We start from the raw sequence: 15,683 nt of genomic DNA, 5'->3' as shown, positions 1-15,683 counted from the left end.
AGGAAACAAAATCTCCTAGTAGGAGGACCTTCCCTTTTTCTAAACCAGAGAGAGAAAGAGACAGAAGTTGAGAGAGCTGCTTTCCCGTGGCATCAGTCTTCTGTGATGGTTTCTTTCCATTGAGTCAGGAAAACTTGACAGCTCTATTTTTAACCTCTTGGGTTTATGCTGATGAAAATTACTTTCTTTATTACATGTTCCATGACATCCCCCCCCAACCCTCAACTTCTTGAACATTTGAAATACCATTTAACATAAATAGCACTTGGAATTTCTCAAAGACTGTTTTTCTAATTGTAAAAGTAGTACATGTTCAGTGTAGAGTTTAGGAAAAATTCTGGAAAGTCAAAGAAAAAATCTAAACCTATGTTGTAAATTTAACCACTGACACATTTTGGTGCATGTGCTTAGCCTTTAACAAATACATACGCATGTACATACATGTATTAATGTATGCATTCACACCGTATTTTTGTGTAACATTGGGATTATACTAAATGATATCAGTTTTAAAATAAAGTTATTTTGTGGTTTTCTCATAACAGATGTTGTCTCTAGGTAGTGACTGTTGGTGAAAAAAATGAGCTTTAAAATCCCATAGTATGAGTTGTAGGGAATTGGAAGTAAGATTGCAAGAGTTTCTCTATCCTCACAGCTCCCAGTACCACTGGTTTTACTGTCATTGTTTATTTATATTAAATTCAGTTAAATAAGTAGGTAAAAAGAAATCTAAAGTGGATTTAAGTAAACTAGATAAACCAAAGGAATAATAAAATCCCCTTCAAATTAATAAACAGCATAAATTTACCAAGCAATGAAGTGAACATATAAAAATAATTAATAGCATGAGAACAGTGATTATCATTTATTCCTTGTTTTAAAGATGTGCCAAGCACTCTTCATGTTATCTAATTTTATCCTCACAACAACTCTATGAGGCATTCTTCTTTTACACCCATTTTGCAGATGCAGGGGCACTAATGGGGAAAAGGGATGTCACAAACCCTGAGCAGCCAGCTCAGCCCTGCTCCAAGGGCCTTCCACTCCTACCTTGCGTCTTTTTTCCCTTCCTCTGTCTGACATTTATAATGTGCTAGTTGAAGATTCTGCAGCCTAGGACTGTTGGAATTCAAAGTGTTCAGACATTCATAGTTGGTTTTCCTGCCCCAGACTACATTTACATATTTGTTTAGAGCCCAAGGAATCACAATTTTAGGGGCATCTGTCCCAGGCAAAAGAACAGCAAGCTTCAGGACCTGCGGTCCCCATGCAAACTCTGAGCTTGGACCACAGCCCCTAGGACACGCTGCAGAGTGTCGCGGAGATGCTGGGCAGAGGCCGTTAAACTTATTTTTCACTAGCCCTGTCCTCAAGGACGGTCTATGGCAAGGGGTTGGCCGACTAGAGCCTGTGAGTCAAATATGCCTATTTTTTGTATAGCCCATGAACTAAAAATAGTTTTCACATTTTAAAATGCTTTTCAAAAAAAACTCAAAAAAATATTTTGCAGCAATTCAAATTTTGGTGTCTATTATTATTGGACAGTCATTCATTTATGTATTATGTATTATGTAGGCCACTTGTGCACTGGACCGGCTGAGTGGAGTAGTTGCAACTGGGGCCACAACAGCACCAAAGACTAAGTATTTACTATATGATCCTTCACAGAAAAAGCTTGTCAACCCCTGATCTAAGGATTAGGCCAGTCACTTAAAACAACTTTCCAAGAAATACTACCAGTCTTTTAAGTTTCCCAACAATTCTTCACTCAAGATAAAGCAGCTTAGTGTGCGGATTTCAAAGCAACTAATTTTATTCTTTTTTTTTCTCCCCAGTGGAATTTTTAGGAATGTCCGGTATGGTTGCTTTAATCTCTGTAGGACTGAATTTAGATTCCTTAAGCTTTAAACCGAGGATCGAGTTAGTAATTACTAAGTAAGTCTCCTGTTACGTACTTCGTATAGATCTCATAGAAGTTTAGTGCTTAAGTGCTCCTGTCCTCATGGACACTAATAGAATTCATTTTTAATAACTTTTAAAAAAACTTTTCATTTTAAATTTTACTACAGGTTATGCTTGAAAAAAACTTAAGCCACCGACAATTATTGACATTAATTGATACTCCTGTTATGGATAATGTATCAGTGGCTCAGAGATCATGATGCTTTTTATATGTAACTCTTTGATAAAAATTTATTTTGAACTGTGGAAAGTTTGAAAAATACTTTATTCCTTTGATTCCTTTGAAACATACCTGAATGACAATATCCTAACTTGGGAAGAGCTGGAAAAGGAAAGTAGCAGAAAAAAATGCAAACCCAGCAAAACTCCAAGGTGTCATATGGACATTTGTAGACAGAGGGAAAGCCATTTGCTTGTCTTCTCAGACAAATGAGTTAGCCATTCTCTGAGAGACTGTGCTAAATCACAGAAGTGTTTTAGAATTATTTCACACCAAATCGTAGTCTAGTGTAGAAATTCTCACTGGGGCTGAAAGTGAATGTTGAAATGAGAAAAATAAGCCATTACCCTGAGTTTTCCCATGAAAACTCATTGCTTTGATATAAAAGACTATTATTCATCATTCTGAATTTACGTCCTCCCTACTTTTATGTTGTTTAAAAATGTCATTTCTTTTATGAAATTCCAGTGATAGAAGACTTCACTTTTTAAAATATATATATAACTCTACTTGGCAAAATGAAAAAATTGGTACCTGTAACTTAATCAAGTTTTGTGTGTATATGAATGACACTTACTTTACTGGTTTTTAAAACCTAGAAACTTGGGATAACTACTAGTTGACAGAACATAGACTTTTTGTCTGTATTTAGACAATTTCCTGAGCTCAGTCATGCTGTCAGCATCATTATAAGTTATTCATTCTATTCATTAAATTTTTTATTCTTTCACCTATTTGATGAATCCTTTCTTAATATCATCTGTGGCCTGGATGTTGTATCTTAGATTTGGGGCCATGACAATAAGTTCCTTCCCAGAAGATGCTCATTGTTAAATGGTGGACATGTGTATGGAAGAACATGGTAATCAGTGTAAATAAATGTATGTTTACTGGGATCTTACTATCTCTAAGGCATTTTTAAAGATGTATGTAGACATTTTAAAAAGTATTCTACTCAGTCAGTTTTTCCATCATTTCTCAATTTTTATAAAACTAAGCTTTACAGTTTGAGGTTCCAACTCACAGCCTTTCCTTCTAGGAGCTCTAATCAGTTGAATCAAGAGACGGGAGTCAGACAGAGTATCAGATTATCTGTTTGATTGGAATAATGCTATGTCAGAGAACATGGTTTATATCTGCAGCTAGAAAGAGGATTCCTAGTGCTTCTTTCCCAGTGTAGATCTTGAGACCTATCTATAGGGAGACTGGTTTTAGGGACAGATACAGTCACCCAGTGATATGAAAGGGAACGTGTGAATCGAGGGGACCAAGAAGAGGCAGGACTTGAGATCCACCTGTAGAAGTCAGGCCTGGCCCTGACCCAGGTGTGTTAGTTGCCTCGTGGAACCAGAGCAGCCCCATGCCCTAACTGCTGTGCTCTGGTCTACTCATAAAGAATCTTTGGGGGTGGGGCTAGACTTGTAGATTTTTGGGAGACAGTCTGGGTGATTCTAATGCTCTTCTCTGCTGAAGAACCATGGTGGTGTAGACAATCAGCATGTAAGGATTTGGAGGAGGATCACTTACAGCGAGAGGGCTTAGGGTGGTTTCCTGAAGAACATGGGATTAGGGTTAGCTGTTTTAACAAAGTTTTTAGGAATTGAGTAGATGAGAAAGCAGATAGAAGAGACTTTCAAAGTAAAGGAGTTTCATGCTGATCACAAAGGGAGAAGTTGTGCAGAGGGCATGGAGGGGATCCAGGCAGCTATCACAAAGTCAAGGTTAACCAGGGGCTCCTTGTGGCAGCCTCAGCTGTGGCCAGCTGGACAGCTGATATGCTGCCCACTAATCTCAGCAAAAGTGCCACGTCACCAGCTTGGAAAGTGGGGATCCTTATTTTTCTGCCTTGCTCTTACTATTCTGCTGTGAAAGGCAGCCCACAGGCACTGGTGTGATGAGGGTAATGGGGAATATGAAACTGGGTGTATTTTAGTTCCAGTAAAATACTTTAATTTTATTTTAATTAGTTAATCTTTATTTAGGTATAGTTGACTTATAATATTATAATAGTTTCAGTTGTACAACATAGTGATTCAACATTTTTATAGATTATACTCCTTTTAAAGTTATTACAAAATAATAGCTATATTTCTCTGTGCTGTGCTGTACTATATGTCCTGGTTACTTACTTATTTTATACATAATAGTTTGTATCTCTTAATCCCATGCCTCTACCTTGCTTCCTCCCACTCCCCTCTCCCCACTAGTAACCACTAGTTTGTTCTGTATATTTGTGAGTCTGTTTCTGATTTCAGCAAAATGCTTTTAAATGTTAATTGTAACAGTGATGGAGGCAAGGACCTCTGCTAAGACAAGAATAGAAGATATGTGGTAGATGCTTTTATGTGAAAAGAAAACTATTTAAAAAACACATTGCTTAAAATGTGATTTCCTTTCCATTTATTCTAGGTTTCTAATGATGTTTTCATGTGTATATCAAGATTTAATATACACTTTCTTTGGCATTGTAATTGGATGTGGAGAAACTGGGTATTTTACATTCCACACTTTAGTTTTCATGTTCATCTTATTTGCAACAGTGAATTTTGTAAGGTAAGAATTATATTTTAAAGTTTGCTTACTGGACTTAGGTGAGTTATAGCAAAAAGAGCTCTGGACATGCAGTCAGGAATCCTGTATTGCTGTCAAGGTCCTGGTAGTGGTTGCTGTGCAATTGAGGGAAAGTCTGTTTACTCTTCAAGGTTCCATCTGTAAAATAAGAAGGGGCAGAACAGCAGCATCAGCATAACCCATGAGCTTGAGGGAAATGCAAATTCACGGGCCCGTCCCAGTTGGCTGAATTCAGTCTCTGGAGATGAGATCCAGGAAACTGTTTCAACAAGCTTGTTAAAGTCTGAGTACCACTGGACCAGATTAATGCTGCTAACATCTTGTTGACTTTCATCCTGTATTATCATCAAAACTATGATAAAGACATTTATTAAGCGCTAACCGTGTACATTATACCATTAATATTAATACAACCTTATGAGCTAGGTGCTGTTACATCTTTTCACAGATGAAGCCCAGAGAGGTTAAACACTTGCCTGGAGACACCCAAATTGTAAGGACAGAGTTGGGATTTAAACTTGACTCTCCCGACCATGCTTTTTCTAGAATGACATTGCCCACAAGTGACAGTTATGTCTTCCAGAAGAATTCATGACAGCGTCTCCAAAAACATTGGCCTTTCTACTCAGGATAGGCCTGGCTGAGAGAGCTTACTTATAAGATGTTCTCATGGAGCATTGCTGCTGCTGACTCTGGAAGCACTGCATGCGATTCAAGTAGTCCCTCTCACACAGAGGGATGTGTAGACAATTTACGTTTCTTTCCACCGTCTTTCCACCATGGGAGTGCAAGTGGAGGCTGAGGTTGGTCACAGTGTGTGGAGAAAGGTACATGGCTTTTTGCACATTGTTTGACTCAGCTATGCATCCATTATCTCATTTCAACTTCACAACGGCACTGGGAGATAAGAATTATTATCTCCATTGTATAGATGAAAAAACTGAAAGGCAAAGGGCTGTGCCCAAGGTCAAATGGCTAGTGAGTGCCAGAGATCTTGTGTGGACTTACAGTCCTACCTCACTAGAGAAGAGGCTTTAATGGAGGGAGTCATCGTAAGGGGCCCTCAAAGTAGGGGTGGACTTTCCGTAAGAGACTTGTTGAGAAAAGCATTTCAGAGAAGATGAGCCAAACGAGGCGTGGACATAATAATCCTTGCTAACATGTATTGAGTGTTGACCACATTCAAAACATCATTCTGGGCCCTGTGAGTGTTGCCTCATTTAACTGGCTCTTCATAAAGGTCATTCAAAGCAAGTGCCATTATTATTATTATCATCTCCATTTTATAGAGGAAGAAACTGAGGCTTAGCGAGATTAAATACCTTTCTTAAGTTTACATAGTAAAAAAAAAAAAGTCTAAATTTAAAACCAGGTAGACTAACTCCAGGGTCTTTGCTATACTGCTTCTCTGTTTTTGAGATCAGGAAGTGACGTAAGTTGTTCTATTTTGGCTGGACTCAATGGTATCTTAGAGAAAGATCCTTTAGTAAGGCTGAAAATTTCGATAAGCATTACTTTGCAAAAGGCTAAAAGCAAGGCAGAGGAGATTGCCCAAGTTAATTATATACATTATAGGTGGTAAATTGTAGATTTTCTGTTTTTCAATGAGGAAAATTCTCTAAATTGTCTTAAGAAATGCCCACTGAAAAACTGATGCATAACGTAATTTTTGAAGCTGAGAACATGTCAGTTTTATTTCTGCTTAAATCTCCTTTGAAGGACAGTACTGATGTTTTTTTGGTGCAGATCTCCTAAAGATAGAATCCAAATTTTGGCGCAGAGTCTTGTAGGAAAATGATCTGTAGAGAAAGGAAGCAAAAATCGAAATTATTTATGTGACATTTAATGTATGATTCTTGTGGGAGCTCAAGAAAAATTTGATTAAACAAAAGTTATTAATGTGTCTACAATAATTTTACTTTTCAACCATGATCTACCTGTCGGCCATCCTCGTCTAATTTCTGAATGCAGTCATGGCCTTCCAGGGAGCTTGTCATTGATACTTGAAGAAGTTTCCCTGCAGGAATTTACTACCAAAATCCCAAACAGTACACACTAGTGTTAGTAATAATTCTTTATATTTGTACAGAACTTCTAGCGTTATTTTTCAAGAGTTGAGTATTAAGTGTAAAATTTAGATAGTAGATTTGGTTAGTTCCAGAGAGTTTGTAAAGCTGATCAATAAACTGGATTGTCTGAAAATTTTTATAAGAAATTCAAGAAATTTAGTATTTACTGCATAGCTTCAACATAAATAACATTGATACATATGGTGTGATTTAAAAACAAATGTTTTTCTTTCCACAGGTTACTTACTGTGGTCCTAGTGAGCCCTATTCTGAGGCATTCCAGTTATGAGTATAACTGGAGATGGGGCATTGTTATAGCGTGGTCTGGAATTAAGGGAGTTTTTAGCTTACTCTTGGCTCCTGATGTTCATAATCTGGCTGAAGAAACAATAGAGTCACCACAGCAGGTAAGAAAAATCATGTCCCATGATTATTCAGTTTTATTCATTTTTATTTTATTTTTTTTGTAGTGCTTGTCATAGTACCCAGTAATTAAGTTAACCATTTTTAAAAAAAAATTTTTTATTGAAGTATAGTCAGTTTACAATGTTGTGTCAATTTCTGGTGTACAGGTTTACCATTTTTAAGATTAGATTTGAAAAGTGCATTCTTTTAAGTAGAAAGGAACTTTTGGAGGAAAGTTTACTTATGCTCTCAGCATGAAAGGAACCAAGAATCAAGTAATGGTCATGGGCGTGGGAGTCAGGTGCGCCTGGGGTCAAATGCAGGCTCCACTGTTCACAGGCTGAGTGGCCCTGGGCAAGCTCCTCAGACTTGTGAAGCTTTGGTTTCCAGTTGAGGATTGAGATGATGCTCAGTAAAACACATGACACTTAGTAAAAGCTTAGTCAGTGTTATTGGACATATAAATGCAGTTTTTCAATAGCTGTCAAAAGCATGAAAAAAAAATGATACCCTTTCTAGAATATTCCAGTCCCTATAGCTATTAGAGCAAAAACTGAAATGCTCATTAAGTATACTATGGAAAGAAAGATTTTTATAAATGCTTGAATTAAAGATCTAGTTATATTTATGTCTTTTAGAGCTAATTAAAAAATTAATTTCTTGAAAAATTTTGGCTGAAGCCTACATTATCCATAGTGAAAAGCAAAACTTGGTTTCCCTTCCATTCTCTCGCAAAGCTTTTCCCCCATGCGCTAGCCAGTGGATTTCTGGGCAGCATCGGGGACACTGAGACTCGAGGGAAAGTCCAAAGAGCCCAGAGCATCTGCTGACAGCATTAGGGTACCTCATAATTTGTGAAGTATTAGCTGGAGAAGTTGTTAGAAGTTTCTAGAAATCCTCAGGACACCCCTGCCACCTCCCAGTCAGATAAATCCCAAACCTGCTCCTAGGAGGGAGAAAAACACTTAAATAATGTAAATTAGGAACACTACCCATCTCCCAAGGAACTTTAATTTGGAGGTAGTTGTCCAGAGTTTCCTGGTATTATCCAATTTCAAGTTCAGGATTTTCTCTTCTTTGCTATTTCACTCCTCTCCTCGAAGACCCCAGGAGTACAGTATTTTTCAAATATCTTTTCTAGGGAGAGCAACTGTCACCTTCTCCATCTTGCATGTGGAGAAATCAAAACAAAGAGAATAGCATGTTAGTAAAAGAACTGGGGTGCCCCAATTACCCAAAGAGGAAGTGCTTATTTTTAATGGTGCTCCTTTTTTTTTTTTTTTTTTTTAAATGGAGTATCATACTCCTCATCATCTTTCCTGAGGATTTACACTTCATATCTGGGGGCAGGGTCTGAAAATTAATTTGGAGTTCAAACACACCTGTGGTTTTGCAGAGCCTTTGGGTTCTTCCATGTTCCTAGAGGAAAAGAATGATGACCAGTATCTGAGCTCCTTCCGTTTTCCTTTGTGCGAGGCATTGGCCCAAGCCCAAGTCAACGAAATGTTAACAGACATTTGAGTGTCATTTTACAGTGTTCCCCAGATCTGTGCGATGTTAAGAACTGCTTGGAGGCATCCCACCCCAGACCTACAGAATAAAAATCCGCAGGGAAGAAGCCCGGGAGGCTGTGTCTTTCAGAAGGACTTCGGGTGCTCACTGTGATCAGTGAAGTTTGGGAAATGCGCTCAGAAGAACACACTGCTGTTCACTCCGTTTTTCAGTGAGGAACACTGAGACTCGGAGTGGTTAATTGGGCTCAAGTTACATGGCTCGTAAACGGCCGAGTCAGGACCTACAGCTGTGGCGGTGCTTCTGCGGACCGCACCATGGGTCCTGACTGCTGCTTCACAGCTTCTCGAGTGGCTGTGGTAAATGCTGGCGGCGGGGCACTTCCCTGTCCCGCCGTGGTCACCACGGCCCGCTTTTGCTCTTGCTGGGGCTCCTCCCGGGCCCCGCCAGGCTCCTCCCGAGCCGCCGCGGAGATGCTGCTGCTGACGGCGGCGTCTGGGGACCGCTCTGCTCTCAGTGTCCGTCCCCCGCCCACAAACTGCAAAATCGATCTTCTTCTCATTCTGGTTGAAAACTAATTTCTGCCCCAGTAGATTATATTCAAGCAGTGTCCACGAAACAACCCTTTGTCTCTGCTTACTTATCAGAGGCAGGATTAAAAAATGTCGGTTAAAGTAGAATTTTGCTGGTGGTTAATTTGAACAGTGATTCCCTCTGGAGAACTTATTGATGTTTTGATTCTGACTCTGTGTTTTGTTTTTCAGTTTATATTGTATGTACAGGTGATATCACTAATGACTATGGGAATAAATTCATACATGATGACTCGTTCAGCCAGGACATTAGGTAAAATATGTCTATCCTTCATTAATTAACTGGGGAGAATAATGCAAATAGATTATTGTTGGGGATGGTGGGACATTTCTTATGGAGCTCAAGGAATTGATTATGAAATCATGCACTTTCGTTCACTCACTATTTATAGATGTATTAATTGGGATACTGATTCAGCCAGTTTAACAGAAACAACATTAACGGTGGCTTAAACAAGACAGAGATTTGTTTGTTTGTTTGTTTGTTTTTCCTCCACCAAAAAGTCCAGGAGAATGGAATGGGTCTCCCCCACAAGGTTGTCCAGAGATCTCAGATCCCTCTTGTTTATTGGTCCTCCTCTTCCTGGGGTGCTCTATTGTCTGCAGGGTAGAAGCTGGCTCAATGCGGTCAATAGGAAGGGAAAATGGCAGGTGGGTGGTGGTGATGGTGGTCATGTTGGCCATGGAGGGTAAGCAGCTTCCTTTTGAGGGCATAATGCAGAAGTTGTGTATGTCATTACCACTCCCATTCCATTGGCCAGATCTTAGTCACATGGGCACCCATGGGTAAGGGAAGCTGGGAAATATTATCTTGACCTGACTGGCAACATGCTTAGCCAAAACTCAGAGACTCTGTTGGTAAAGGAAGAAAGGGAGAATGGGTATTGGGAGCAACCAGCAGGCTCTGCCAGAGTTGCCTATTTCTAGAAAAAAATTGAAGCTGTTGATGATAAAATACGTAAATATAATAAAGTCACAAATAGACCCATGATCAATAGAGAAATCTAGGATAAGATAACCAGTGGCGATGGAGTCAAGTAGGGAAGAGAGAGGATGGGGTGGGATTAAACAAAGTCTTAGAGTAGGACCTTTGTATTTTCCAGTATCCCATGGCCTGGTCCTCAGCTTTGCTGCTTTAGAGAACTGATTCTGTCAGGGTATCTAGAATTGATGAGACTAATGGAAACTTATATACACTACACTCACAGGAGAATATAGATAAGGCAGAAAATCAATTTATTCATTTATAATGAGGATGATTTCTTTCTATGTGTGAAATAATTGTGATCATTATTCAGAGTGTTGGCCTCTACTGATTTCTTTGATAAATCAAATAAGTAATCAGAAAATTTCTTGGAAATCATAGAACTAATGAGAGGTCAGTGAAAGAGTAATGTTGAAGGAAGTTTCTTATAAACAGAGAAACAGTCTGGTGAATTTCCCATCTCTGCTTGTGCCTTTTCACTGTCCTGCCCACTCCTGAAACCATGCCCCATCAACACTGCTGCAGAGCTTCCTGCAACAGCTTTACTGCAAAGGCAAGGGCTCCAACTGTGCATAGGGCTAGTAAATGGGGCAGATTTTTTGGCAACTCTCCTTCTCCCCCATTTATGGGTTTGTTCTTCTTTGCAGTGGAAAGTTGTGCTTGGATCAGCAAAAGCCTACACTGGAGAATGAGTGAACTTAATTCGATCCCTCAGGGTTTGCTCACACCTCCCTTCCCACCAATTTTCATTGACTTTCAGGGATCCACACCCACTCTGTTCTGTTTGCTTAGGATATAACGTCTAGATTTCTCCCATGCTGGCTTCCTTGTGATTGCTCTTATTCTGATACTCAAGGGCAAGATCAAAGAGTTTTATTCTCATGGAAGTGTTTTCTTCTTCTTTTTTTCTTCCCTTATCCATTTTTTATTGTATTAACTAAACCTCAGAATTTTCATTATGAAACAAAAAAATATAGCAAGTATATTATCCTCAGAATCAACGCTCATCCTTTCTAGAAATACTTGCATGTGAGGAGGTAATTGACAAAACTGAGTTTTATCATGAAGAGTTTTGAAGCAACTTCTTCCATCTGGCCTAATGCTTTTAGGAGATCCCTCCTCATGTTCTTGGATCATTTTAGTCATGAGAGTTAACTCAAATATATGCCGCCACCAAGTGGTCCACATATACTCGTGTTTCCCCAGAGCAACTGCAAAGTGGCTTTTGCTCCATCATAATGAGAAGGATGTAATTAGGCAAACGAATAAACTTTCTCCTTGGGTGCTCTCAGCTGCCAGATTTTAAATCCAAAGCTGACACCTTCTAACTCTTTATTAAGCATGAGGTCAAATGCATCTTTGCTCTGGACCATACAGAATTGAGAGGGATATGACTCCAGACCTTTTTGAATCCTCGAAATTTCAAATACTACTGTTGCCTAGTGTCCTGTAGAGAATGCAATAAAGTTAAACTGAAACATTTAGAAACATTTTTTTAACTCTTTATGAGATATCTCATACGCAGTTAGGAAGAGAGAACAGTTTATTGAGATGGAATTCTGAATGAGTAGGCTAAGCTCAGTCACTAATTAACTTCTTTTTGGTAAGCGAGCCTGATAGCTATAATCTCAGATTCATACTTCAAGACAATACAAACTGCTGCAAGTTTTGGACATGCAGATTTTCTGGTCAGGAAACAGATGTTAAATTTGAGGGATCTCTATTGCAGTGGCCTTTACATTTTATTGTGTGTAAGAATCAGTTGGAGAACTTGTTAAAAATGCAAATTTCCAGGACAATCTGATTCTCCAGATATGGGGTGGAGCCCAGGAATTTGCTTAGTTTAATAAGCAGCCCCTCTACCATAGAAGACACAGCTAGTTTTCCATACCTTGAGAAATACTGATGGAGTGCCTTGAAGCAGTAAGTCTTGTCTCCAGCTGTAGGAAATGAAAAGAAACTAAGAAAACATTCTTTAGCAGTTGAATCAGATAAAGTACAGCTGAAAGGAAATGGATAGCTGGGTGATTTTCTGCAAAATTTTGGACAAAAATTGTCCTTGCTCTAAGCACTCTGGGTTGGCTATGCAGGTAATGCCAAGATTTCCCTACATCATGCAATCCTTTTGCTTCTCTGTGCAGTCTTCACTGTATTCTGTTAAGGTCCTCATTCTTCTTTGTCACAGGTTTGTGTGCTCTCTCCCTTCAAAGACAAATGGCCATGCAAAACGCCATTAAGCACATCCAGGAGATGATACAGAACAGAATAGCTTTGTGTAAAACAGAAAAAATTTTGACAAATGTTAATTGGACCTTAGTAGAAGAAAAAACAAAGATTGAATACATCATTCCTGTGAGTTGATACCTAGCAAAAAATAGTCCTTTCCCTCCCTGGGTCTGCATCTCTTTCTCTAGTTTATTGTAAAAAACTTGATTCTGCTAGTTATATGTCAGAAAACTGAAGGGGGGTATATTTACTAGTTATGCTATACTTCTTTGTATTCTGTCTCTACAGAGAAGGTCTTGTTGATCTGGTAATATTTCCCAAATACAGGAGAACTGGTGTTTTTACACACTGGCTGATTGAGTAACTATGAATAGCCTCTGCCAAGGTGATGTTTCCAATTGGTTGAAGAAATGAGAGATCTCTCCCTGTATAAGTACTATGAGAAGTAGAAAACACAGGCTGCTTCAGAGAGCAGTCAAGCGTAGACAGGTTTGGAGAATTTGGTTTCTAAATCTCCCCAAATGAATAGTTACTTCGCCATAATTGAAAGCAACATTTCCCATAGGAAGAATGTTATTTACATACACAGCCCTTCATTTTAGCGATTCAGATTTGAATTACTGGAATCTTTGTTGAGCAAAGCATTTAACAGCTTCTAATCATTTTTACTTTTTTTAAAAAACTTTAGCTCTGTATGTTTTTCTTTTCTTTTTTGTATGTTTTTCAACTTAGTCTGATACTGTTCAGTTTACCCATGTTTCATGTGACAAAGAAGCAAAGGAGTCCCCAACAGATGAAGATTTAATAGGAGAAGCCAGATTGCATGTAGCTATAATACAAATGGTTGGTACTCCTCACATTATCTGCTTTTTACTTATTGTTATTTTTGCAATTCTTACATATGGTTTTTAGGTGACTAGAAAAAAAATTTTTTCACCTTTTGATTGGTTGTTAAAATATATGTTTGATTTATTAAAGTTGAAAAATAAAAATAAAAAATCTCTTAGACTTTAAATTCAAGTCACAAATCTTATTATTCTATTTCTAATTTTCTAATTCTTATTATTCTAGTAAATTTTAGCAGTTCATTTTTGAGTAGTCTTGAATGATGTTTGGTGCCATTTACATACTTAGTTAATTAAACATCTCCAAATATTTGAAACTGCTTTTATAAATTTAACATATTTGAGTTCCTTTTATAGAAAATTCTCCCAAGTGCTTATTTAACTCTTATAAATCTAAAAAGTTAAAATAAATCTAGTGAATCAAAATTCTCTTAAAATATTTAAGACAATGTTTAAATGTTGTAATATAAACATAGAAAGATTACTAGGTAAAATCAACTTTAAATCAACCCTTGATTTTTGGGACCCTTGTTATAATGACTTACCACATTTACTTTTAAACCAACAATTCCATACAGTGACTGACTCCGTGTTATTTTTTTTTAAAATCAAAATATAGTTGATTTTCAATATTGTGTTAATTTCAGGTGTACAGTATTCTGACTCAGTTATTTTTTTCAGATTATAAGTTTTTATAAGATACTGAATATAATTCCCTATACTATACAGTAAATCCTTGTTGCTTTTCTATTATATATATGATAGTTTGTATCTGTTAATCCCATATTCCTAATTTGTCTCTCCCCTCTTCCTCTCCCCTTTGGTAACTATAAGTTTGTTTTCTATGTCTATTTTGTATCTATATTCATTTGTATTATTTTTTAGATTCCACATATAAGTGATGTCATATGGTATTTCTTTCTCTGACTTATTCACTAAGCATAATATTCTCTGTTTTGTTGAAAATGGCAAGATTTCATTCTTTTCTTGTAGCTGAATAATATTTATATATATACACATATACACCACATTTTCTTAAGCCAATTTCCTATTAATGGGCACTTGGGTTGTTTCCATGTCTTGGCTATTGTAAATAGTGCTGCTATGAACATTGGGGTGCATGTGTCTTCAAATTAGGGTTTTTGTTTTTTCTGGATATATACCCAAGAGTGGGGTTGCTGGGTCACATGATAACTCTATTGTTTAGTTTTTTAAGGAACCTCTATACTGTTCCCCATAGTAGCTGCACCAATTTACATTTCCACCAACAGTGTAGGAGGGTTCCCTTTCCTCCACACCCTCTCCAGCTTTTATTATTTGTAGACTTTTTGTGATAGCTATTCTTACTGGTGTGAGGTGATACCTCATTGTGGTTTTGATTGCATTTCTCTAGTAATTAGCCATATTAAGCATCTGAAGTAAACTCTGAGTTGTATAAATTTTTAGTTTCCTGAAGCTAGGAATCTTTGTATTTTTTATAACATCCAGGAAAGTACTTTGCAAAAAATGAATATTCTCTAAATATTTAAATTGGATAAAATGTATTTCCTGTTACAGAAGTTTTTGAGAAGTATATTTTCATATATTGAGTTCAATAATAGTAGTGAGGGAGGGCCATGTAAATGTCAGAGTACGTTACATTAATGTTTTGGTCCTTTGTAATTTTTATTTTTAGAGTAGCTTTGAAAAACAGTGTAATGATGGAGTCCTCAGTGTAGAGGCAGCCCGGACATTAATTGGTGCAACCAAAAGCTTTTGCCCTATCCAAGGAAAGTAAGTGTAATACTTCTTTAATTGATATTTCCAAAATTGAATGTGTATGTGATACAGAATGAACAAACTGAGAGTTGAATGCCCAGATTGATCAATCTTTTTATGTTATCTATCTATCTGTCTATCCATCCATCTATCCATCTACTTCCTATTTTACTTGTTTATACTTTTCCCCCAGGTTTCATAACTTTGATGACATTAGGAGATTCTGGAGGAAGTTCTGACTAGAGAGCAATTTATATAAGAGACAAGGGAAGCCATGAAAAGGAACCCATATAGTTTCAATTACTATTATAAGTATTTTGTCTTTATATCATATTCACTAAATTACTGAATAGGGGAGGTAGGGAAGCCTGGAGCCTGCCATTAAACTGCTTTCTGGAATGGATCAGACTCTGGAGGAATTGACCCAACCTATGGAACTGATAGATGCAAGTAAATCTGATGGGGAAAGCTTAGTATCTTAGAGATATATTGATAATTGGTCACAGCCCTGGTAAACATTAGAGAATGGATGGTCGA

At 37.6% G+C, this 15,683-nt stretch overlaps 1 protein-coding gene across 1 annotated transcript in view; it reads left to right on the top strand.

The window, feature by feature from the left end:
* Window positions 1-15,683, top strand: part of SLC9C2 (solute carrier family 9 member C2 (putative)) — a 66,020-nt gene that overhangs the window by 14,646 nt on the left and 35,691 nt on the right. Inside the window, exons 7-13 of the mRNA XM_064477995.1 lie at window positions 1,836-1,935; window positions 4,592-4,735; window positions 7,061-7,229; window positions 9,504-9,585; window positions 12,503-12,669; window positions 13,276-13,386; window positions 15,064-15,161. Of these exons, the coding sequence (XP_064334065.1) occupies window positions 1,836-1,935; window positions 4,592-4,735; window positions 7,061-7,229; window positions 9,504-9,585; window positions 12,503-12,669; window positions 13,276-13,386; window positions 15,064-15,161 (871 nt within the window). The remainder of the gene's footprint in view (window positions 1-1,835; window positions 1,936-4,591; window positions 4,736-7,060; window positions 7,230-9,503; window positions 9,586-12,502; window positions 12,670-13,275; window positions 13,387-15,063; window positions 15,162-15,683) is intronic.

Source organism: Camelus dromedarius, chromosome 23 (assembly GCF_036321535.1).
Source record: "Camelus dromedarius isolate mCamDro1 chromosome 23, mCamDro1.pat, whole genome shotgun sequence".
In the NCBI taxonomy this organism is placed as follows: domain Eukaryota; kingdom Metazoa; phylum Chordata; class Mammalia; order Artiodactyla; family Camelidae; genus Camelus; species Camelus dromedarius.
Note: the sequence above shows the minus strand (reverse complement) of the source record. Positions and strands in the feature narration are given on the sequence as shown.